The sequence below is a fragment of the Furipterus horrens genome, unplaced genomic scaffold (assembly GCF_987537825.1).
Source record: "Furipterus horrens unplaced genomic scaffold, mFurHor1.1.pri manual_scaffold_1, whole genome shotgun sequence".
NCBI lineage: Eukaryota > Metazoa > Chordata > Mammalia > Chiroptera > Furipteridae > Furipterus > Furipterus horrens.
This window is the reverse complement of record NW_028327171.1, coordinates 191,929,546-191,955,439: the sequence shown is the minus strand read 5'-3', so window position 1 is coordinate 191,955,439 and position 25,894 is coordinate 191,929,546. Positions and strand designations below refer to the sequence as shown.

The window sequence follows — 25,894 nt, the reverse complement described above, 5'->3', positions numbered from 1 at the left end:
TTAATATATAACTTGAGGTTCAAAAAAGAGAACAAAACAAAATATGAATTATTCCTTTGTTATTTACATTTATAGCTATCAAAAAAAAGAGTCGCTGGGAGTGACGCTGGCACTTTTGGGAAAATTTGTCAGCGTCGCTCACAACTATGTTGGCACTCAAAGGGTTAAGAATAGTATAGGAAATGAAGAAGCCAAAGAACTTATATGCATGACCCATGGACATGAACTAAGGGGGCGCATTGATGGAGGGAAAGGGGGTACTGGGCACAGGGGGGCAAAGGGAGAAACACTGGGACCACTGTTACAGCATAATCAATAAAATATACTTAAAAAAACTGAAATAGCTAGATGGCCAAATATAGGCTATTACAGGTCATTGAATATCATGTTATTTTTGTTATGTAGCCATTAATAAACAAATTCAGTGTTTGTTATCATTTTAAATCAAAAATCTCTGAAATTTTTAAATACTATTTTGTTATACCAATGATATAATTCTCTTTGACTTTTCCCCAATCAATGAATAAAGTAATACTATAAAAAAAGTGGACATTTTGGGATATATTATAGTTCATTAAGTGAATCTAGGTAAGAATTATTTTTAACTCACCTCACAGCTTCTAAGACGGCAGGCCCACATAGGTGTGTTAGAAGAAAGTGGCTGGAGAGGAGCCAAAAATGGTTCTTCAAGCATTCTGAGACAAGAAATACATATAATTATACATTACAAGTTATAAACACACACACAAAATATTGATATCAATAAGAAATTGTAATAATAATGACACATTGATCCAATAGGCATATTAATTATAATTTTCTTTAAGCATGACTATTTTAGTAACTGCTAATGAAAAGGCCTAAGTTAGTTCTTCCAACTACCTGTAGTTCCAACAAATTCAAGTATTATGTCTCTCTCTCTAAAAGCTTATTTTATACTCTTCTCATTATATAATTATTTTCATTTATCAGAAAAGGAGCTAATAAAACATCTTTAGATGACCTGTTAATAATAGCATGATATTATGTCAAGTTCTAAGATTAAAGGTCTAGCTGACACACTCCGTCTCCCTCCACAACTAAGAAGGAATACAACTACCGCAAAACCAAAAATAACCAGAAGTTCCAGAAAATAAAGCTACATGGAAGTCCAACGTATAAAGTTATAAACAAGCAGTGCTCGTCCGGACGGGTAGGACGGGTGAAGCCAGGGCGGAGAGGTCAAGCTGTGCTGGCAGTGGCAGCAGCAGTGATGGTGGCAGGACGACAGTAAGCACAGACATCCATATTTAAGGGGAGGCAAGAAGCGCCTGGGGAGCACCCCTGGCTGCAGACTAGACTTGTCAGCTTGCGACTCCAGTGCCAGGGAAGGCAGACCCCCATTGCCTTGAACTGTGAGGCCCGGAGGGGGTGGGGATGGAGGAGGAGGCTCTCAGTCTCTCAGCGGAGAGTGAACAGCAGAAATCCATCTTGGACTCCTACCCCCGCAGAAAACATCACAATGTGGTGAGAAGGGTCGCCTGGCTGTGACAAGTGCACGGGGCTCCGCCCCATATAGCATAAGAGGTGTGACAGCCCCGCCCAGGAAGCAAAGGTAAACACAAAACTGTCAGGATGGCACAGATCATGATAGAGATCCTGGTGATGCAGCTGACCAGACAGCAAATATCTGATCTATCAAAGCAGTAGATAGGAAATCTTTCTGAGGCACAGTTCAGAGCTTTGGTTATAAAAATGCTTACAGACCTAACAGCAGATCTTAAACAAAATGGGGAAGAAATGAGGGCTAGTCCTGCTTAAATGAACCAAAACACATACAAAACTAGTGGTGAGGGAAAGAAAACCAGGGATCAAATCAACAAATCGGAAGAAACAGTCAACCAGTGCAGAAAGAAGAAACAAAAAGTGAGGAAAATGTGGAGAGGCTCAGAAACCTATGGCACAGCTATAAGCAGGCCAACATCCGAATCATACGGTTGCCAGAAGGTGAAAAAGAACTAAAGATTGAAAAATTATGTGAAAAAATAATGAAGCAGAACTTCCCTAACTTGGGGAAGGAAATAGACTTACAGGTCCAGGAAGCACAGAGAGTTCCAAAACAACTGGACCCAGGGAGAACCACACCAAGACACATTATAATCAAAATGTCAAAAATTAAGGATAAAGAGAGAATCTTAAAAGCAGCAAGAGAGAACAAGAGAATTACATAAAAAGGGGTCCCAATAAGACTATCAGCTAATTTCTCAAAAGAAACTCTGCAGGCAAGAAGGGACTGGCAAGAAATATTCAACGTAATGAAAAGCAAAAACCTACAACCATGATTATTCTATCCAGCGGAGCTGTCGTTCAGAATAGAAGGGCAGAGAGAGTGCTTCCAGGACAAAATAAAACTGAAGGAGTTCATCAGAACCAAACCACTGTTATATGAAATGTTAAAGGGACTTGTTTAGGAGAAAGAGGATCAAAACTATGAACATTAAAATGAAAACTGTATCACAACAATGAACAACAGAAGCTAGGGAATCGAAACAAAGGCAAACTAAGTAGGCAACGAGAGTGGAAAAAGAGTTATAGGTATGGGGAACATTATGGGGGGGGTCAGCAGGAGGGGGAAGGGGATAAAGGGAGGGAGATGGTGCAGGAATTAAGAAGCATAGTGGGAGGGAGTGGAGTAGACAGGAAGATGTTGAGAAGAACTATATGCACAACCAATGGGCATGGACTAAGCAGGGGGGACAACTGGAGAGAAGGGGGTCACTACGTGGAGGGGAACAAAGGGAAAAGAAATTGGGACCACTGTAACAGCATAATCAATAAAGCATATTTAAAAAAATTTAAAGCCCTGGCTGCTGTGGCTCAGTGGATTGAGCATCGGCCTGCGAACCAAGTGTCGCTGGTTCGATTCCCAGTCAGGGCACATGACTAGGTTGCACATCAGGTCCCCAGTTGGGGGCATGAGTGAGAGGCAACCACACAGTGATGTTTCTCTCCCCCTCTTTCTCCTTTCCCCTCTCTAAAAATAAAATAAACAAACAAATAAATTATTATTTAAAAAAAACTAAAAAAAAAAAAAAAAAAGAACATTTCCATGGTGATATCAAAAAATGAGCTCCTCTTTCCTGCTGACTTACCTGGTCACTGTTGTTTTGGGCATTGTGAGGGATGCTTGTGAATGAAGACTATAACTACTGTTACTGTCTGCTAAAGTATCCACTTTTACAGTTGGTAAGTTTCTGTTGCTGGGTTTCTCTTCAGAGGCATCTTAACCACAATAACAAGAACAAACAACATCAGTATATTGAATAATCCCCTGAGAATGTAACTAACTAGAATTCACGTACTTGTAATAGGACAGGGAAGATATGCTCTGAAACTAAAGATAAGAAAACTTACAATGTTTTATTGAAAATTTCTCTGATAAACTTGTTCATTTTCCAATTATAATACTGACTACTAAAATAATGTAATTCAGTTTTTGGAACTTATACTGAACAGCTAGGATGTAAGAGTAGTAGAAGTAATTGTTTTACATATTAAGAGTTTCACAAAATAATAGGAAATGTAAAACTGACTCTTTTTTTATTCTATACTATGTTTATAATGTTTCCTGCAAACTATGTTTTTTCTTACATTTTAGTGATTATTAACAAAGACAAAGAATCATAACACTAAGGTAAAACTGTCTACCTTAAATCATTAACTATGAACAAGCTACAAAACAGTGTAGCTATGATGTTAGAAAAGAGATTCAAGTAGATGGAAAAACAAGGGAAGAAAAAGGAAGAGAATAGTGATATTATTAAATAGGTAAAGGAAAAATAAAAGAAAAAGAAACTGGGAATATGAGCCTCATTTCTGAATTTGCAGAAACAAAGGAAAGAGGAAAAGAGCAGAGGGTGAAAAGAATCCTTAAAAAAAAAAAGTGCTAAGTTACATGATTAACAACAACACTGATAAAAACACAAATGTAAAATCTCCAGTAGCTATTACCACTATATTCTTGTTACTGTTGTTGTTATTATTACTGTTATTATAATTAAGAAGAATTTATTTTATGCTCACTGGTCATTTGGGAGGAAGCAAGAGTCAACCAGCTTCATAGAATTCCAAAATGAAATAGACAGCTAACCTAGACAGGAGTTGAAAAATGAACTTGAAATTTATTTGGGCTATGAAACTTTCTCTAATTATTCAGTTCACAATCTTACACAAAGAAATCAATTTTAGCACTGGCTTTCATAAGATGATTTTCCTAAATATACATTTCTTTCTTTAAGACATTCTAAAACCCCCTATTTCCCATTATTACTCACCCCGAGAGCTATTCATATCCACAAGCTGCCCTGGAGGTATAATGACTTGTGCCATTCCTGTCTGAGTAGATGGAATTACACGAAGCACCTGTCCATTTTCTAATGAGCTGGCAACAATCATCTTGGAGGCATTAAAAAAGAAAATCAAATGCATAAGCCAACAATAACTTAACAGAGTTACTACTTAAATTATTAAAGACATGCCTACCTCTTTGGTAGATACTATTATTTACCTCATTTTATAGATGAAAACACTGAGATACATAAAAATTTTTCCAAAGTCTCACAACTGATAAGTGATAAAACTAGGATTAAGACAGGCAGTTTGACCTTATGTTCTAGGATCTGAATCATCTATGGTTTTATTCATTACACAGCGGTGAGAGCTAATGACTTAGTAATCTGAACAAGGCTCTGATTGAACTGAATATATTAACGTTTTTATATTTATTGTATTACCCATACATGTTTGACCTATTTGTGATCTATATTTTAAGTGATTTTATTAGTTTAAAAACAGTAACTTGTTAGATGCCTACTTAAACAGTATTTGTTTTTATATCTCTGCATCTATATATATCCTGTCTTGGTCTATAGGAAATACTACAGAGTCCCAAAAAGTCTAGAAACATAGAGAAAACAGTATATTTATTATAGTTTTTTTTCAGTTTAATAACTGAACCCATTACCACTAATTTAGATGAATGTCACCTACAAAGGAGTCTGAAGTTTAAGAAAAACATTTGAGCCTATTATTTGAAGATAGAACTAATAAATTATTTGAAATATGTTTATCCTATAGTTCCAGATTTTTTGGACAGCCTATAAACTTTATTACCTAACACACTACTTTCTACTGACACAATTTTACTGTTTTACTTCTACTTAGTGTAAGTAACTCTTATTCATTGCAATCCACTTTCCCGGACTTCCTTTTAGCTATGAAAAACATGAAAACATTGCTGATGCCTGATAGAGACTGCATTCCTCCTTTAAAGGGGTCATTTCAAAAAAATTAAATTGGAAAAATTTAATAAAAAACTTTAATAAATATAATCATAAACATTTTCCAAAAACTAAGAGTAGGAATGGTTTCCTTACCCCCAATGTTTATCAAGTTTCTTGAGATAAAAATATGTTGCCATACCTCATCACTACAGCATGAAAAAACACTGTGAACTCTGAGGATGACAACTACTTTACATTTGTTGAGTGCATACTAAGTGGCAGGACTTTACACGTATTACCTTATTTAATGCTCATTACATGTATAAGTATATATATTTTATACACAAGAAAACTGTAATATAAAGGTTACAAAATTTATGCAAGGGAACACAGAGCTAGAAATTCTAACCCAAGTAGTTGTCTCCTTTTAATCACTGCTCTGTGCTGCCTCCTGATATCTGATGTTATTTAAACCTAAAAAAAGACAAAAACAAAACAATACAAAATGCTCTCCTGGACTTTAAAAGGCAACAGTAATAATACTGTTTTAAATTTTTTACTCCTTGCCCTAGGAGACATGTTTGCAAAAATATTGCTATGAGAGATGTCTAGAGATTTTAGTGCCTACATTTTCTTATAGGATTTTAAAGGTTTTGTGACATACATTTAAGTCTTTTATCCATTTTGAGTTTATCCTTGTGTATGGTGTAAGCTGGTGGTAAGGGAAACAAAGAAAAATAAACAAATTGGAAAACATCAAACTAAAAGGCTTCTGCACAGTAAAAGAAACCATCAACAAAATGAAAAAGGAACCCACTATATGGGAGAGCATATTCGCCAATGATACATCTGATAAGGGGTCAACCTCCAAACTATATAAAGAACTTACACAACTCAATACCAGGAAGAAAAAAATCCAATTTAAAATGGGCAAAGGACCTGAATAGACGTTTCTCCAAAGAGGACACAGAGACAGCCAAGAGACATACAAAAAATGCTCAATGTCATTAGTCATCAGACAGATGTAAATTAAAACCACAATGAGATATCACCTCACACATGCCAGAATGACTATCATCAATAAATCAACAAACAACAAGTGCTAGTGAGGATGAGGAGAAAAGGGAACCCTAGTGCACTGTTGATGGGAACGCAGACAGGTGCAGCCACTATGGAAAACAGTATGGAATTTCCTCAAAAAACTAAAAGTGGAACTGCCTTTTGACCCACCAATCCCACTTCAGTAGCTGAGTAATAAAAAAGGCTGTGGTATATTTACACAATGGAATAGTACGTGGCTGTGAAAAAGAAGGAAATCTTACCTTTTGAGACAGCATAGATAAACCTAGAAAGTATGATGCTAAGTGAAATAAGCCAGTCAAAGAAACACAAATACCATATGATCTCACTTACATGTGGAATCTAATGAACAAAATAAAATGACAAGAAACAAAGGCATGGACACATAGAACAGACTGACAGCTGTCAGAGGGGAGGGGGGAGGGGAACTAGATGAACAAAGGTAAAGAGATTAGCCAAAGAACATATATGCATAACCCATAGGCACAGACAACAGTGTGGTGACGGCCAGAGGGAAGGAGAGGCAGGGGCCTTGTATGGGTGGGCAAAGGGGGAGAAAACGGGGATATCTGTATAGCATCAGCAATAAAATTAAAGTTTTAAAAAATAAAAATAAGTTCTTTACTCCTTATAATGAGATTAAATATCTGTGAAAATATTTCTTTAATTCTTAGAAAATAAAAGTGCTCTGGGTATTTTTAAATCCAAATAAAATATGTATATTTATAATTTACTCAAGCATATGAAAGTGTCATAATTATGACTGATATGAAACTGTGTCCCAAGCACAGTAAAAATCTCTATTTTCTCTCCTTAGCTTACTCCACCTGGTACCTAAAAAACTATTTTCAATTCATGTAATTTAATAATGTTACTTTTCCTATTACAAAAAAGCTAATTATCTTTCATCTTTGCAATGAAAACACACATAGTTTTGAAGAGTCATCTGCTGGGATACATCCTACTTGAGACCATGAAAATTATCAGAACAGCTTGGCTAATGAGTAGTCTCATAATTACTGGCCTCTTTGTGTACAGTCTGTCTATTAATTCAAAATACCATCCCTGCTTCACTCTAAAACCTCTGCATTCATTTCATATTGAACCACTACAGAATCTTTACTAGCTCCTTGATAGCTTCTATATTAAAATATGGAAGCAGCCCAAGTGTCCATCAGTATATGAGTGGATAAAACAACTATTGGACATTTTTATAAAGGAACACTACTCGACCGTAAAAAAAGAAAATTTTACCCTCTGCAACAGTATGAATGAACCTGGAGAACATTATGCTAAGTGAAATAAAGCAGTCAGAGGAAGACAAATACCATATGATTTCCCTCATATGTAGAATCTAATGAACAAACCAAGCTAACAAGCAAAACAAAAACTAACTCAGATAGGGAGCAAGATGACAGCTAAGGTGGGGGTGTTAGGGGTGCAGGGACTGAGCAAAAAGAACAAAGGACTCATGGACATGGACAATAGTGTGGTGACTGCATGGGGGATTGGAAGCATAAGGGGACTAAGAAGTAATGGGAAAAGAAGAAAGAAAGAAAATGCTACTTTTTCAATAAGCTCCACTTGGTGGGGGATGTTGATAATAAGGAAGGTTATGCATTTGTGTGGGGGAAGGGAACATATGGGAAATCTCTGTATCTTACCCTCAATTCTACTGTCAACTTAAAACTGCTCTAAAAAAGTCTATTAAAACAAAAAAACCAAAAAGTTCCACTCAGTTTCCCAGAATATCACCATTTTTTAATCTTGGATTCTTTGAAAAAAATACTTTCTTATACTTCTATGTTTATTGCCACATAGCTTTAAATAACACTCTGTATCATCTCCTACCCCAAACAATGTAGAATCACCTGTATAATCTCTCTGTGTAGAAAGCTTAATACAATTAAAAAGAGAAGAGAACTCTTTTAGAGTCAAACAAATAAACAACTTTAACATGCTTTTTAGGAAAGGCACCATGTGTAACATACTAACCCTTCATACATTTAGACTTCTTGACCTTTCTGTCAGAACCTACAGACTTTCTAAGTGTTCTGAGATAAACCAGAATAAATGTCAAATACAGGAGAAATTATAAAAGTGCTGAAATAGTAAAATGTAGTTGGTTCACATCTAAATTATTTATTGCATATTAACATCTGCTGGTGATGCGGTGTGGTTTCAGAAGCCTACCCTTAGTTTGCATTTCAGTCCTAAAGTAGGCTCAGAAATTTGTTGAGTCTGAACATACACAAAAAGTACTTGTCTACAGTTGGCCACCTCTCAACCAATTACTCTCAACTCCAGAATTTAGCTGGATTATATGACAGAGATTAACTCTGGAATGCTCTAAACTAGAAATAATAGAAATAAGGATTAATTTTAGTTAAAATGGTTGCATACTTGTATAATTTATAATCAAAGTTCTGCTTTTAAAAATAATTTTTTGAAATTAATATTCATTGTAGAAAATTTGTAAAATATTCTTTATTTAAATCAAAACAATCTTGCATCTCTTCTACTCAAACTATAAACATTTTACCTAACAGTTTAAAGCAGTATTTTCATATTTATGCATTGTTATTCACATGACACCTATATATGTACCTACAAAGATCAACAAGAGTATGTCTAATTTTGAGTATACCATTGATACTTCCACTGCTTTCTTTTTCTTCACGGAAGCATGCTAGCATGTGCTCAAATGTTAATAAAGTAATAACCTTGAGTTCAGTCAAAGATATATATAAAAAATAAATAAGTTATATGTAAACTCTGGTACGTTAGCACAAGTTACAGATTATGGTACATTTCTTTATTTTTTAAAGTATATTTTATTGATTATGCTATTACAGTTGTCCCAGTTTTTTCCCCTTTGCCCCTCTCTGCCTGGTACCCCCCTTCCCTCGTACCAATCCCCCCACCTTAGTTCATGTCCAAGGGCCATGCATGTAAGTTCTCTGACTCTTCCATGTCCTTTCCTATTCTTAATATCCTGCTATTTTGTACCTACCAGTTATGCTTCTTAATCCCTGTACCTTTTCCCCCCTTCTCCTCCTTCCCCCTCCCCACTTATAACCCTCCATATGATCTCCATATCTATGATTCTGTTCCTGTTCTAGTTGTTTGCTTAGTTTGTTTTTCAGATTCTGTTGTTGACAGTTGTGAGTTTGCTGTCATTTTACTCTTCATAGTTTTGATCTTCTCTTTCTTAAATAAGACCCTTTAACATTTCATATAATAAGGACTTGATGATGATGGACTCCTTTAGCTTTACCTTATCTGGGAAACACTTTATCTGCCATTCCATTCCAAATGATAGCTTTGCTTGATAGAGCGATCTTGGTTGTAGGTCCTTGCTTTTCATCGCTAAGAATACTTCTTGCCAGTCTCTTCTTGCCTGCAAAATTTCTTTTGCAAAATCTGCTTGAGAATCTTATGGGAACTCCTTTGTAGGTAACTCTCTTTTCTTGCTGCTTTTAAGATTCTCTCTTTATCTTTAACCTCTGACATTTTAATTATGATGTGTCTTGCTGTGGTCCTCTTTGGGTCCATTTTGTTTGGAACTCTCTAGACTGATATGTCTATTTCCTTCACCATATTAGGGAAGTTTTCTTACCTCGTTTTTTCAAATAACTTTTCAATTTCTTGATCTTTCTCTTCTCCTTCTGGCACCCTTATGATTCAGATGTTGGTACATTTGAAGTTGCCCCAGTGGTTCCTAATCCTTTCCTCATTTTATTCAATTCTTGTTTCTTCTTTCTGTTCCAAGTGAATTATTTCCTTTTGTTCCAAATCATTGATTTGAATCCCAGCTTCCTTCCCATCACTATTGGTTCCCTGTATATTTTTCTTTATTTCACTTTGTATAACCTTCACTTCTTCCTTTATTTTGTGACCATACTCAGTCATTTCTCTGAGCATCCTAATCACCAGTGTTTTGAACTCTGATAGGCTGGTTACCTCCTTTTCACTTAGTTCGTTTTCTGGATTTTCAGGTTCTTTCATTTGGGCCATACTTCTTTGTCTCCACAATTGGACAGCTTCCCTGTGTTTGCTTCTGTGTATTAGATAGAGCTGCTGCACCTGCTACATCATAAAGGGTGGAGCCTTAGGTGTTGGTCAGTGCCGGATGACATGTTTCACCGCTTTGCAGTGCTGTATATGGGGAAGGGGTCAGAGAGGGAATACTGCCCTTGCTGGGCACTCACCCCACTTCTAGTCACTTGACCCACATCCCATATACGACTGGTGCCCCTCTAGCTATTGCCCTGGTGATGGTTCCCAGAGTGGGTGTGTTTGCATATGTTCTAGGACTGTGGGGCCCTCTAAATGGACTCTCCTGAGAGATGGGCAGTTTCTTCTGCCACCCCAACCCCCACTGGTTTTCACAGTCAAAAGCTATGAGGCTTTATTTTCCTGGTGCTGGAACTGTGAGCTTCTCAGTCTAGCCTGGGGCTGGGTTCACTCCCCAAGTGTCCCTCCTGGCTTGGAATGCGGGACTGCTTGTTCTAGTAGCTGCAGCAGCTGCCTTGTCACCACCACCTTACCTCCACCACACTGCATCTTCTAGGGTCCAGCTCCTCATCTCCACCCCAGCTCCTTATCTGGATGAATATTTCTTCTTAAATCCTTGGTTGTCGAACCTCCATACAGTACAATTTTCTGGAAGTTCTTGTTGTTTTTGTTTTTGAAGGATTACTTATTGTAATCCTTCTTATGGTTGCACAAGGAGGCAAAGTGTGTCTCCCTACGCCTCCATCTTGACTGGAAGTCAGATTATGATACCTTTCTAACTGATCTCAAAGCACCAGTGTGCCTAGACATAGTGGCCAGAACTACTGAAGTAATATTTTGTAATCCTGAAAGGAAATCTTTTAAATTCCTTTCATAACTTAAAAATAAATGACAAGGAAAGCATATTTTTAAGGCAATGTAAGTCAGTAGTGTCAAGAAATTGATTGGGTGAAGAAGGTAAAGGGGTTAAGAAATACAAATTGGTAGTTAACAAAACAGTCACAGGGATGTAAAGTACATCATGGGAAACATAGTGAATAATACTGCAATAACTATGTATGTGCCATGTGGGCACTGGATATATCAGGGGGATCACTTTGTATATGATTGTTAAATCACTGTGCTGTACTCCTGAAACCAATACAGAATAAAACTAAAAGTAAACTGTAATTGAAAAAATTAAACAATAAAATAGAGAAATTAAGGTAATCTACTAATACATATTAACAAATAGCATAAAGTAGATTATTTATAAAATTTACTCACCATTTGTGCATTAGAATCCCCCAATGACTGAAGTTCATATTGAATAGGTTGCCCATTTTGGTCCACGAGGTGAAACTGCTCTGTAGAAAGCGTCTCTGCTTGAGTCAGGGGCCCTGGTGTATTCTGTGATGTGAGTGAATTGTCTACTTCATTAGTAGTGATGGGTAAAACTTTACCAGAATTATTTTGTCCAAAGGAAGAATCCTTGGAGTCCATACACGTTGGATGCTTTGCAAAAAATAAATAAATAAACAAATAATCCTTTGGGTGTTTATAAAATATGAACATCATAATTTTTTAAAAATAGAAAGTTGATAATAAAAATGGAATGTCATTAATTGTCCAGTTAATTATCTACTTTACACTTTGCAAGATTTGTCAATTCATAAGACGATACAGACAGAAAACAGTTCTTAAATGAAATTGTTGATTTTTACTATATTTTATTTCGACCTTATTAAAATAAAATTGTCCATGGAAATTGCAACCTGAAATGATAAAATATAACTCAACATAAAAACTTTCTTTGTGTATAAAATTTTATACAATATTAAATACGATAGACGTATGAATAATAAAATAATAAAATTCTTGAATACATTAACATTATTCCTTAAGCATAAGAAGTTGTTAAATGTCTCTCTGGTTCAATTCCCAGTCAGGGCACATTACTAGGTTGCACGTCAGGTCCCCAGTTGGGGGTGTGAGTGAGAGGCAACCACACAGAGATGTTTCTCTCCCTTTCTTTCTCCTATCCCCTCTCTCTAAAAATAAACAAACACACAAATAAATAAATTATTTTTAAAAAAAGTTGTTAAATGTCATGTTGTTTTCCTTTAGAATGGGAAAAAGTTCCCAGTTGAATCCCTACCTCAAATTACCTGAGAATCTGTTTCTGAATCTGCAGAATCATTATGATTGACTGTTAATGAATCATTAGACTGTTCCATGCTGATATCATATTCAAATCCATTTTCTTCTATTATTTAATAGCTGAAAGAGTTCAAATATCTGATTAACTAAAGCCCCTAACATTTTTTATATTCTTATTTATTCTGTTACAGTTGTCCCAATTTTTCTTCCTTTGCCCTTCTCTGCCCAGCCCGCGCACCCCCACCCAGTCAATCCCCACACCCTTGTCCATGTCATTCATACATGTTCTTTGATCCCTTTCCCTTCTTTCCACCATTATCCCTCACCCTCCTCCCCTCTGGCACCTGTCAGTCTGTCCATGTTTCCAAGTCTCTGGTTCTGTTCTGCTTGTTAGTTAATTTTGTTCATTAGATTCCTCTTATAAGTGAGATCATAGGGTATTTGTCTTTCACTGACTGGCTTATTTCACTTAGCATAATAGTCTCCTGTTCCATCCATGCTGTCGCAAAAGGTTGATTATGTATACAGGTCTGTTACCATAATATATTATCATTCCACTCAATAATAACTTGAGAAGTTTTGAAAATCAAGAAACATGTAGTCTAAAAAATTTGAGCCACTAAGGCATAGTACAGTGATTTGAAACTGGCAAAATTGTCTCCTCACACACTCCTCTGCTCTCAAGGATATTTAGCAATGTCTGGAAATACTTTTGGTTTGTGATAATGCAGGGTGGAGGGGGTGCTACTATTATGTAATGGGGTACTGCTAAAAATCTTAAAATGCACAAGACAGCCACCACAACAAAGATGTCAATGTTGCTGAGGGTAACAAACCCTGGCCTACTATATTGTAGTGAGTACAGGATTCTGTAGTATCTAAAAAAAAATGTTTTATGTCCTAGAATTGGAGTAAGGTCATAATGAAAGTGGTGAAGAATACCATTGAAAAGACATAATATAAAATAAACTTTATAGAATCTTTAAAAAACCCACTTATTTAATTTTATTTTTCAAAATACAGCATACATTCTTTAAAATCTTTCCATTTTCAGTTTTTAAATTAACATGCATTAAATTGAACTTTTTGTGTGTGTACAGTTCTATGGATTTTAACTCGTTTCTATGTAACCACTATTACAATCAGGATACACAATAATTCCATCACCCTAAACCCTAATTTAAAGTTATACCTTGTGCTTTAGACTTATTTAGTAGTATATATATTTGAATACATTAAAAACTTATTTTTCTGTGATAGTAGGCAAACATATACTTGCAAAATTAACCATTTCATAAAATCTACAAGGTTTGCCATTTCATACTTCCAAAATATTGTAACTACTTCTACCTCAAATATACATTGTAATTGTCTATAAAATCACTCTTATTTTTAATATGTAACTACAAAATATCTTAAAATTGCTTCTACTTTAAGATTTTAAATTATCACCTGTATTCTAACCTATTTATTACAAAAATTCCAAAACCTGTAGTTACTTCTTGAGCCATAAGACAGCAATTTTATTTTATAACTTTCTGTGTTTTGAAGTTTTTACACTACATATATATATATATATATATGTTACTTAAGAATAATATTTTTAGAAGGGGTTTAAAAAATTAAAAAAATAGTTCTATTAATGACAATATGGCAGATTATCTGACACAATAAAAGGCTCTCTCACTAGAAAATAAAAAATAGAAGATTGACCTAAAACAAAATCTTTATTTTGTGTTTGGGCTCTGCTACAGGAAGTAAAAATCAGAGGCTACTCCCCACCCTCCATCCTATTCCCCCAGAAATAAAAAGCAAAAGCTGTGAGCTAAAACCTAAGTAATAAACACAAACAAAGAGGAAAATTTCCCCAAAGGCCAATGCTAACATACATGTTCTATGGCTGGGAAACAGGGGCTTGGACAGGCAGCTGATGGGTAGGAGAATTTAAAACTCCCAAGATAAAAGTAAGAACCTGAAAGGTCCTAAACCAGTATTGTAGCCTGGCTTCTAGTAAGACAAAATGCAGCTATTATTTGAGGAACACAAACGCAAGTAAGGCTCTTGTTTCCTTTTTAAAAAAGTAAGTATGATACACAATTGCATATACTCAAAACTATATTTTTCACAAAAGAGGATGAGAGAGAAAGACACTAAACTTTAAAAAACTGGGAATTTACAATCAACAGATCCTACATGAAAGAAATTTCTAGAAATAAAGAAAACAAAAATGGTGCCAGATGTTAAGTCCTGCGATTCTAGAAAAATGGTAAGCAAACATTTAAAATTCTATGAAAAATCTAAATAAACAATGCGTTATAAATAATAACACTATTATAATTTTGCATATGTGCATTATAAACACAGAATAAAATACTGGGGAACTAAATAAAATACACATAACTCGGGAGGAGTGATAATAGATAAACACAATATATTAAAACTTAAGGGATTCAGGAAAAGTACTGCTCAGAGTGAAGTTCAAAGCAATGATGACTTAATTTCTTTTTAATGTCAGAATTTATATCTTAAGAAATAGAAAAAGAAGGGCAAACTAAACTGAAATCTAGCAGAAGGAAGGAAAGAATAAAAATTAGAGGGGAGGTAAGCAAATTCAAGAATAGAAAAACAACAGAGTACCAACAAACCTAAAAGTTGTTCCTTTAAAGGCTGACAGCATTGACAAATCTTTAGCTAGAGTGACAATAAAAAAGACAAAAGATGCCAACAACTAAAATCTGAAAGAGAAGTGGGGATATCACTATCAACCTTATAGAAATTAAAAGGGTAATGAGAGAATACTAAGAACAATTGTACAACTATCTCTATGCATGGATGGCATAGCCTTACATATAGAAAATCCTGAAGAATACACACACACAAAAAAAATGATTAAATAAATTCTACAAACTTACAGGGTACGAGATAAACATGCAAATAAGTTGTATTTATATACAATAGCAATGAACAATCCAAAACTAAAATTAACAATCCATTTACAATAGCATCAATAACAATAAAATACTAGTAAATTTAACCAACAAGAGTTATACACTGAAATTACAAAGTATTGCTGGAAAAAAATTAAATAAGACCTAAATAAATATAAAGATATACTGTGCTCATGGAACTGGAAGACATGAAAATTGCTAAAATGGCAATATTACCATTGCCCTTTTTTTCAGTCAGAGAAAAGTCAATCCTAAGATTCATATGGAACTACAAGGGACCTGAATGGCCAAAGCAATTTTGAAAAAGAAGAATAATGTTGGTAGACTCTTTCTTCCCAATTTCAAAACTTACTACAAAACTAAAGTGCTCAAAAGAATGTAACACTGATATAAGGCGAGACTTGTAAATCGATAGAATAGAATTGAGAGTCCAAAAATAAACACATATACATCTATGGTCAAATACTTTTCAACAAGGGTACCAAAAGCATTCAATGGGGAATGGACTGTCTCTGCAACGAATGGTGCTGGTGCAACTGAATATTCACATGAAAAAGAATGAAAATGGACCCTTACCTCACACTATATACAAAAAATAACCAAAAATGGATCAAAGACTTAAATGTAAGAGCTAAAACCATAAAGTTCTTAGAAGAAAACACAAGAGTAAATCTTAATGACTTTGGATTTGGCAATGATTCCTTAAATATGACACCACAAGGACAAGCACCAAAAAGAAAAAACAGACAAATTGGACATTATCAGAAGAAAAAGTCCTGTGCTAAGGAGACCATGACTAGGCTCAGATGGGAGAAAATATTTGCAAATCAAATATCTGGTAAGGGCCTAAAATATATAAAGAACTCCTACAACTGAACCACAAAATGAAAACCCAAAACAACCGGATTAAAAAATGGTCAAAGGGCCCTCATCACATGGTACAGTTGGTTGGAGTGTCATTCCATGCACCAGAAGTTTGCCAGTTTGATTCTGATTAGGGCACATACTTAGGTTGCGGGGCTTATGAGAGGCAACCAATTGATGTTTCTCTCTCACATCAACATCTCTCTCTCTCTCATCCCCGATCCCTCCCTCTCACCTTCCCCTCCTCCTCCCTCAATCCCTCTCTCTCTCTCTCTCTTCTCCTCCCCCTCTTCCCTCCTTCCTCTCTCTCTAAAATTGATGGAAATATGTCCTTGGGTGAGGATTAAATAAATAAATTAATTAATTATTAAATTAATAATTTAATTATTTATTAAATAAATAAATAAATAGTTTTAAAAAATCATAAACATATACTAAAATACAGAAACCTCAGCAAATAAAATCCAGCAATGTATAATAAAAAATACTATCTTATCAAATCTAAGAGATTCACTTGAAGTATACTCAGGATGGAGAATTAGGCTAGAATCTTGTATGAACAAAGTATGAAACCAACTGCCTAAAAATACCACAATGGCAAATAATATGAAAATTTGGGGGATAATCTTGACAAAAGATATGTAAGTTCTATGCACTGAAAACTAGAATGGAGAAATAAACAAATGCAGTAAACTTGAGGGATGCAAAATACACTATGTTGTGTTTCTATACAACAATGAACTATTAGGAATAAAAATTAAGGAAGTAATCCCATTTTCAATTGCATTATAAAGAACAGAATACCAATGGCTGGATCCAAAATGGTAGAGGAGTAAGTGCAAGCTACACTAACTTCCTCCAAGGGACAGTCTGGAATTACAACTAAATTGTGGAGAAAGCATCCAGAATAACCAGCTGAACAGTAGCTGGAGAGAAGTCTTATAGCCACTGACAGAAGAAACCGCAAGAGGGCTGGCTGGGCTCCCACAGGAAGCAGCTGAAGTGCCAGAAGGAAACTTCAGCGGCCAGGGGGTTCCCCCTGAGAAGTGTGGAGTCTAAAACCCAACCTGGGATCCCCAGCCTCCAGCACCAGAGCCTTACAAGAACTCAGGTAACACCCAGCTGTGAAAAGAAACAGAGTTTCTGTCTACCAGAACACAAATTGGTGTTTCCCAGAGGTGGAGCAATAGGAAAAATGGGTGGAGGTCAAAAGGTTTAAAAAAAAAAAAGATAGGCTGAAGGGGGAAATCTACTGATTAGACAGAAAAAAAGCCTTTTTTCTGGTTTTAGAATTGAATCCACATATTGATACAACTGCAGACCAGCAAATCTTAAATAAATACTGTTAGGTGAAAGCCAGTCTGAAAGGCTACATACTATATGATTCCAAATATATCATACTCAAAAGGGAATCTATAGACATAAGAGGAACAATTGTTACCAGAGGTCAGGAATGTGGCGGTAATGGAGGGATAAACAGATGAAGCACAAGAGATTTTATAGTGATGAAATGATTTTTTTAAAATAATCTGTTATGGTGGATAACATGGCATTGTATAATACATTTGTAAAAATCCATAAAATTGCATAACACAAAGAGTGAACCTTAATGTAAACTATGAACTTCTCTTCAAAAAAATGTATCAATATTTGTCCCCTAACTTTAAGACATGTATCACATTAATGCAAGATGTTAATAATAGGAAAACTGTATGCTGGGGGAAGGGGTGAGTGGTAGGGGAAGAAATACGGAAATCTAAAATTGTTCTAAAAAAATAAGTCTTTTAGTTAAAAAAAAAAAAAGCAGCAATCACAGCAACTATAAAGCCAACAATAAGTCACAGTATATAAACTCCAAAATTATCTTGAAATTTTTGTTTAAGTTACTATAATCTGGACAATGTTTAAGTTAAGGTGTACAAGAAAATATATTATTTTTCATTAACTTTGAAAATATGAATTAAGAGGGTTTGTCAATAAAATGGTATAAAGTAATTGGAGTGTTTTGTAGTCATATGGTATGGCTTTGAACTTCAGCTTTGTACTTGTTAACTTAGTTAACCACTACTCTGAGTTTTGTCATCTGCCACTGGGAAGAATATTGCATCTATCTCATAGGGTTGTTATAAAGATTAAATAATGTATGCTAAGGTCTTGGTGAAGTTTCCAGTACACTGCCAGTGCTCAATAAGTTATTTTACTACCTATAATTATCCAAACTAAGGTCAAAATGTCACCTGTCTAAATAAGTATCTAAGTAGAATAAATAAACTGTTGAAAAATAATTTTTATAATTGAAAAATTATAAGAAATTTTACACCTTTAGATGACTAATAGGCTGTATTTCAGTATTATAGTTCAGTTTAAAAATTCACACATCCCATAAATGTAGTAGAGAAAAAGCTTAGGGTCAGTCTAGATTTGATGAGGAAATTCAAACTGGTACTTTCATTAAACTTCAACTTCTAGTTCTTTAAAATGAGGAGCTGGTACGAGTGATCTCTAAGATCCTAATTCTAAGTTTTGATTCTAGTAGTTGATTATCTTTATGATTTTTAAAATTCATTTAACTATTGTTTATTAACTGACTTCTAATGTACACTGAGCAGAAAAATAAATCTAAGAGAAAACTTTTACAAAGTTAGATTCAATTGAAAATAGGTCCTACTGAGGGATTTATTAAAACTGAAATAGCTGCTGTCAAGAATACAACTTAAATAGAACAACAACAACATATTAAAAAATACAACTTAATTTTAAAGTAAATTAAATATATTGAAATATTGTCTAAATATGACATTAAGAATAAATGTTTTTGAGAGCTTTAATATTTAAATAGAAGTACTTATTATGATAGAACAGATTATGAATTTGTCATAGCTGTAAAACAATTTAATGTTTATTGAATGCTTTTATACTTAATAATTATTAACTATATTTATTAACAGTCACTCAACTATTCTGGGATGTAGGACGTAGTCACCATTTTAGAGAAAAGGATATTGAGACTCTCTGCTCAAGGTTATAAGGGTATCATTTATGACAACTTACCATAGTAAAGAACTATGCTAGAGGTGTTTTACATATCACTTTATTTAATCCTTTCAAAAACTCTGTGATTCAGTTACTTTCTCGAATTCCCATATAAGAAAATAAGACTCAGGCAAATTAAGTAACTTTATCAAGATTACAAATATACTAAGTGGCTGAGCAAAGACTCAAGTCTACATGTGTCTTTATTAAATCACTATAATAGAAACTATTTTGAGGGAACAAAGCACCCTCCTTCCTTCAAGTCATAGTTTTACATCTTTTGGGGTTTTTTTGTTTGTTTGTTTTTGTTTTGGATAGGTTAACAAATTAAAGACACTAGGAGAGGTTCTTTGTTCATTTGTTCTCAACTTTCCTTGGTTGTAGTTTATTTAGAGACAGTCCCTAAAACACAAAAGCCCTCTTGCAAGCCATCTCAAGATCTCTGACCTCACCAGAAAACTAGACTCTAACTATGAAAAAAAACATTGCCCACTCAGGAAAAGTTCCATAAATAGAGTCAAAAGAGCTTGGGAAAGACAGGTTAAAAACTGCAAATAGCTTAGGGGCAAGAATTTTAAAAACTTAACTCTTAGCTTCCTAAGGTGACCTGATCTCATTACAAATTATCCCTACTGGCCTAAATATTTTTATTCATTTTATTTAATTTCTCTTACCCTATCTAAAATTTCATCAATGAAATTTTAATTGGAGTTAATAAGCACTTGCTCTCAAAAGGAAAAAAACTCCGAAGTAAGTGCCAGTCATGAACAAATTTATGTGAATTTACATAGAATAGCTTTTTTCCTTTAAAGTAAGTTAAAAACAGCTAGCCCGAAAAGCTTAATTTAGAGGTGATAAAGCAAGTAGAGCGGAGGCTAAGGGCACTTAAAAGGATTTCTGCAGGCCTGACTGAACTAGGTGCTGCAGTGAAGACCCAGGGCGGGATGAACGCCCCGGGGAAGTGCACCAACGAAGGGGTGGGGATGAAGTTAAAACGAGGAAGATTGCCAAACATAAACCACTTACTTCAGAACTTTGCCCAGAGTGGGAATTTTGTCAAGGGAAGAAAGGTAACTTATTTTTCTAAGGTCTTCTGGGAACTCAAAACTCAAGTTTTCTTTCAATATATACTACAACTATACTACACGGAAACAAGCTTTTTGTGATTACACCTGGAAAATACTTAAGTTTCTATACACTAAAGTGGTTTTCAATATCTATTGACCTAATCCATTGCTGAATTGGAGATAAAAAGTACATGCTTTAAGATACAAACACCCTTTAAAAAATAATTTGAATGCAGTGAAAAATATTACTCCCACTCCCCATCCTTCCACCAACTTGAATTGCCTTTTACTATGTCAAAGCTTTTTTTAAAAGAATCAAGATATTAAGTAGCTAGGTATGAAATGTTCTCTTCCAACAGGTAGCCACAAACAGAACAAAGTACCTATATACAAAGTGTAATCTGACTTTTTCCTTAACTTGTAATGGACAATAGTTAACTTTTTACAGCTCTTGCTTTCAATTATAAATAAAATTATTACCTTCAGGCAGTAGCTCAAGTTTAAATTCCAGGCCTCAAGCATTCTACTACCCCCCAAAATGCCCTCTTGTCCACTGAAGTTCTTCCTTTCTGCAGCACTAAAATCATGATAGTAGTAGCTTCATTTATGCGAAAGCTATAATTATGTCTTCATAACAGCATTTTTTTCTGTAATGAGAAGATATTCAATGTATATTTTATTTTCCTACACATAAAGAAAAACACTAGATTTTGTTATGCAGGCTTTATCATAAAATAACCTTTACAAGTCCGGTATAGTGAAACCATCAGTTGACTCCATTGATGAGAACTAAGGACTAGAACTGACTTTACAGATAACTGCTCTTGTCTTGTGGTAGATGACTTAACTTCTCTTTCCTTATCTAAAATTAGACATTTGGACTAAGCTTTCATTTCAACTCTCACATTGTAGAACTACTGAAACAAAGAGCTTGGAAGCGAATTAATTTTTTTCCACAATGAAAATATTTACTAATAGAGCATCTTTTGGAACCTTAAGAATAAAGTCTTCCTCCCCAAATCCCACCCACTATAAAATCCTGGAATTGATTTGACAAAGTTATTTCTCAAGCAAGTAGTTTTGGGGTTGGATATGAGACCAGAAAGGAGAAACTATTAAATATATGGTCTATGTATACAGTTAATGACTGGACTTCAGAACACAAACTAAGGCATTAAATTTTGCTGGCAAATTGATTTCAAGAATGTTTCATATTACATTTAAAAAGTGGATTTTGCCTTATAGTGAAAGCAAAGATTAGGAAAAAAGCGTTAAATTAGAAGTTTATATTTATAGGAAAAAGGGGCCTTTTCTTGTTTATTTATATTTAATACATGGCAAAGGAGAAGAGATTATTCAGGCTAGTCACTCATATCTCCGTGGGCCATGCTTGGGTTACTCCTGTTTTGATTTTATTCAACAGCATTTCTATTTGCTCAAAAATTTAGAGGCAATTCTCAGCTGCAGTTTCTAAAGATCTGTCGTAACGTCTGATGATTTCATTTTCTACCTATAGACTTTTGTGTAGTAAAATTTATCCATTAAAACCAATAGTCAGAGAATAAATCCCCAAACAGGAAAGCTAAAGAATAAAGCCACTTGAAATTTAGTCTTTTTGAGTTTCTCTTAATTCTATGTACCTGGATTAGTATCTCAAGATTTAAAGGATCTTGAAATCTATTCAATATCAGTATCAGATCTTGTTAACTGCACCAGAAAAAAAATATTGCTCAGAAGTGCTTCAGAAAGTAGAATGTCACTCTGGCTGGTGTGGCTCAGTGCATTGAGCACCATCCTGTGAACAGAAAGGTCACCAGTTCAGTTCCTGGTCAGGGCACATGTCTGGGTTGCAGGCCAAGTTCCCAGTTGGCGGGCATGTGAGAGGCAACCAGTCAATGTTTCTCTTGCTCTCTTTCCCTTTCCCTTCCCCTCTCTCTGAAAATAAATAAATAAAATCTACAAAAAGAAAATGTGTTTCATCTTCCAGGGTAGGGAAATTATATAATGTACCTTTTATGATGTATACAAAATGGATATGAATCAGTGGTGTCAAAATTAAATCAAGACTACTAGTTCACAAATATTTTAGTCATTTATTTTTTAAGGATGGGTTTTGAAAGTTATAGTGTGCTAAATCAACACCAAAATTTTAAATGTATGTAAATTTATATAGAAACAATAATCTATTTTTCAGTGAAAAAAATTTAAGACTAGTGTCCACAGCATCTCTTTTATGTAAGGTTTGTCCTCCCTATAAATTTCCCTGTAATCTTGGTTTCTACTTATTTCTTACTCTGCATATATACACTTCTTTTTACCTCTTCGCAAACTTCACAAATTATTTCATGTAATCCTCACAATGACTCTGAGGTAGATCTTATTATCTTTATTTATAGGTAAGAAAACCAAAGTTGTCAAGTAACTTCCTTAAGATCACAGAGAGCATTGGAGCTCAAATTCATACTAAGCATGGAAAAAAAAAAAAAAAAAACTGGAACAATAAGGACTCCAAAGCCCATGCACAATCTTTATACCATACCATACCATGTCATCATATACCCCCCCCCCAAAAAAAAAACAACCTATAATAAAAATATTTTTTTCAAGTTGTTGCTCTCCAGATAACAGCGTGCCTTCATCAGGACCATAGTAATGAATCATGTAGAAAATCATTAAGAAGCAAAAGCTTGCCCTTAATATTTTAAGTAAACTTAAGAAAAACACTCAAAAAGTACTAACTACCCTAGGTTTTGCATGGTGATAACACCAAAATTAAAGACATGTCACTTTTGAAAACACACCAAAGCCATCATACTGGGCGTTCAGTTATTTTGGTACACTTGTTAATTAGTTTTTCCTTAACTAAAGTTCTTAAATGAAAAATGTATTTTATTGAATTCAACATTTCTGCAATGCCAATTGAAGTTTTATCTTATTAAGCATTCAGGTTCTGTATCTTACTGATATTTTTCAATTCAAATTAAGATAAGCCTATATTGACTCTTACCAGGTACTGTTATTTTTTATTTTGATAAATTTTAAATTAATTATAGTTAAAAATGTAATAATCTAAAAGATATTCTGACCAGTGAGATATTATCAATAATTTTAAAATCATCTGAAAAAGAACTTAAAAGATTTCAAGTTTAATGCATTTTAATTCAGGCAATTTTGCTGCTGTACCTTAAAAATCACTAATGATGAAAGAAGAATGATGTTTAAAACTGTCAAATTTCACCCTGATCGGTGCGGCTCAGTTGGTTCGGAGCATCCTGCCTTATGCTGAAAGATCATGGGTTGATTCCCAGTCAGGACACGTACCTAGGTTGCAGGTTGATCCCCCGGTATGGGCACATATGGGAAGCAACCGGTCTATGCTTCTCTCTCACAACCATTTTTTAATCTCTCCCTTCTTTATCTCCACAAATCAATATATGTATACATATTTTAAAAACTGTCAAATTTCTTTCCACTTCTACCAAATTAAAAAAAAAAATTAAATAGGGAGACCAATCAGGCAACTGTTTCAAGCCTCAGGTGCTCTAACTTCTTTAAAGAATGCAAATCTCACTATTACAATGAATCACACGGTTAAATGCCCACCGCGTTTATTTGCCAGCCCAGTCCTTTCTTAGGACTTCAGCACAGAGGTTTTATAATTTTATCCCTCTAACCATGAGGCTCTTCTCTTCTCCCTTACTAGCTCACATTGGCAAAGCCAGTTTCATTGACATCTAAATAATGACGGTAACAATAGTTAACATTTACTAGGTGGTACTTAATTCTCACAGCTGACCCAAAGGTGGCAGAGAAAGGTTAATAAAGGGGGTGGGCAAAAGGTTTACAGTTGCTTGTAAGGAAAAATACATGCAGGAAATGAAGATCACAACAGCTTTGTTAACTCTGGTTCTCCGTACTCACAACTGTAAATCTACTTTTGCCCACCCCGCAAGCAGCTGAGGCAGCATTGGAACACAGGCGTTTGGTTCTAGGGCTCGAATTCTGAAAATTGAAAATAGTCCTAGTTTCGTCGTCGTTGCTCTCTAATAAAAGATTGGTTTTCGCTTAAATTGTTTAAATCACCTGTCATATTCTACGGTTAATTAAAATATCCGGTGTCTATCTAATTAAAGTACATCTTTAACCAATTTGTTAAACAAAGAAAAAGAAAAAGGAAAGCCCTAGTTCTCTTCACCTATACACATACCGCTCTGCCCACAAATTTTGCAATCCAGTTCTGCCTCATTCTAAACTGCTGTCTCTTGAATTCCCCCTCTCGGAGCTTTTCTGGCGAACACTTTAAAAAATAACTTTGAAATCTGGATAGCGTCTCTCCATCCATCCTCCCTCAGAAAAACAACTAAATTTAATTAGAATACTTCTCGGTCATCGAGAATAAGACATAAATCTTTAGGTAACTTTAAGACTCGAAAAAGTCAAAACGCGGAGGAGGTGGTGTGCTAGTTTGCCTCATAAAGAGAAAATGGGCTCATAAAGAGAAAAGAACGGAAGCCTAAAAAAAGGGACGCGCGGTAGCACGAAAAACCACACTCTGGGCGCTCCCGCCCAAGGGGTCGGGGTCCTTCTCCGCGGGGGAGGCAAGTCCTCGGGCTCAGCGACCTTCCTAAAGACACCTAACCTCCTCTTTTGCGGACTGCGTCTCCGGGACCCTCGAGCCCCGTCTGGGGTAAGGGGCAGTAGTAGGTCTCGCCGTGTAAGGCCTCAGAAAGGACCCGAGGAGGGGTGCAGAAGGCGCCACCAGGCCCAGCTGCAGCGGGGGGCGGGAGCCTGCGGCAGGCGGTTGCTTAGGGACCGGGCGGGTCAGGAGGTGATGGGAGGAGGCGGGAGCAATAAAGGGGCGTTGGGAAGTAGCGTCCGGTCCTTCGGCTCAGACTGCTCTGCCAAACCTCGGGCTCCTCTAGTTCCGCTGCCGCCTAAAGCTCTACAAGGAGATAAGGGAAGTCCACAAAGTGCTGGAGCAGAAAGGAGAAAATTCAAAACGAGTCTACTCAACCTCGTCTTGGCTCCGAGGCCCCGCCATGGAGACCAGCGCAATGCGCAGGCGCATTCCTTCCGAGATCGCGTAGCGCGGTACCAGGAGGTAAGACCACCATCGGCCACCGTTGTTTGTTTCCATTTTGAGGGGGTAGTTGTCTTTTTTTATTCGTCTTTCTCATGTACACTTAGAGCGTGAAGCTAGAGGGAGAGCCCACGAAGAATCTCGGTACGGTGAGGTTCTGCTTGTGAGTATGCGTGATAAAATAAGCCCGGAACGGCCTTAGTAAATTAAAGCTGAGGACAGGAAATAGAATATCTGGCTGGAGTCGGGATGGTTTAATGCAAATAAGCTATCCTGAAGACAGTATGGCAAAAGGACTACAGTTCCCAGTGCTTACAGCGTGTGAGAAGCGCTGCATTCTGGGGCTTGTATTTTCTAGGAGCTGAGCTTGAAGTATCGGGTCTAAAGACAGACTCATATATTTTT

The 25,894-nt window shown here is 35.5% G+C and overlaps 1 protein-coding gene across 4 annotated transcripts in view; it reads right to left on the bottom strand.

The window, feature by feature from the left end:
- CARF (calcium responsive transcription factor) overlaps positions 1-25,524 on the bottom strand; it is a 53,859-nt gene extending 28,335 nt beyond the window's left edge. For 2 of the 4 annotated variants that reach the window (XR_016509618.1, XM_090268509.1), the window contains exons 1-7: positions 25,424-25,524; positions 20,890-21,056; positions 12,506-12,617; positions 11,625-11,852; positions 4,314-4,434; positions 3,132-3,261; positions 611-695 (exon numbers count right to left, since the gene is read on the bottom strand). Coding sequence is in view for 3 of the 4 variants with exons in the window: in XM_090268509.1 (XP_090124635.1) it covers positions 611-695; positions 3,132-3,261; positions 4,314-4,434; positions 11,625-11,852; positions 12,506-12,574 (633 nt within the window). In the remaining variant the exon portion in view is untranslated. Of the gene's footprint in view, positions 1-610; positions 696-3,131; positions 3,262-4,062; positions 4,128-4,313; positions 4,435-11,624; positions 11,853-12,505; positions 12,618-20,889; positions 21,057-22,049; positions 22,101-25,423 lie in introns of those variants that run through there. The other 2 variants (XM_090268517.1, XM_090268529.1) reach the window with 2 other exon arrangements.
- Positions 25,525-25,894: the final 370 nt, after the last annotated feature.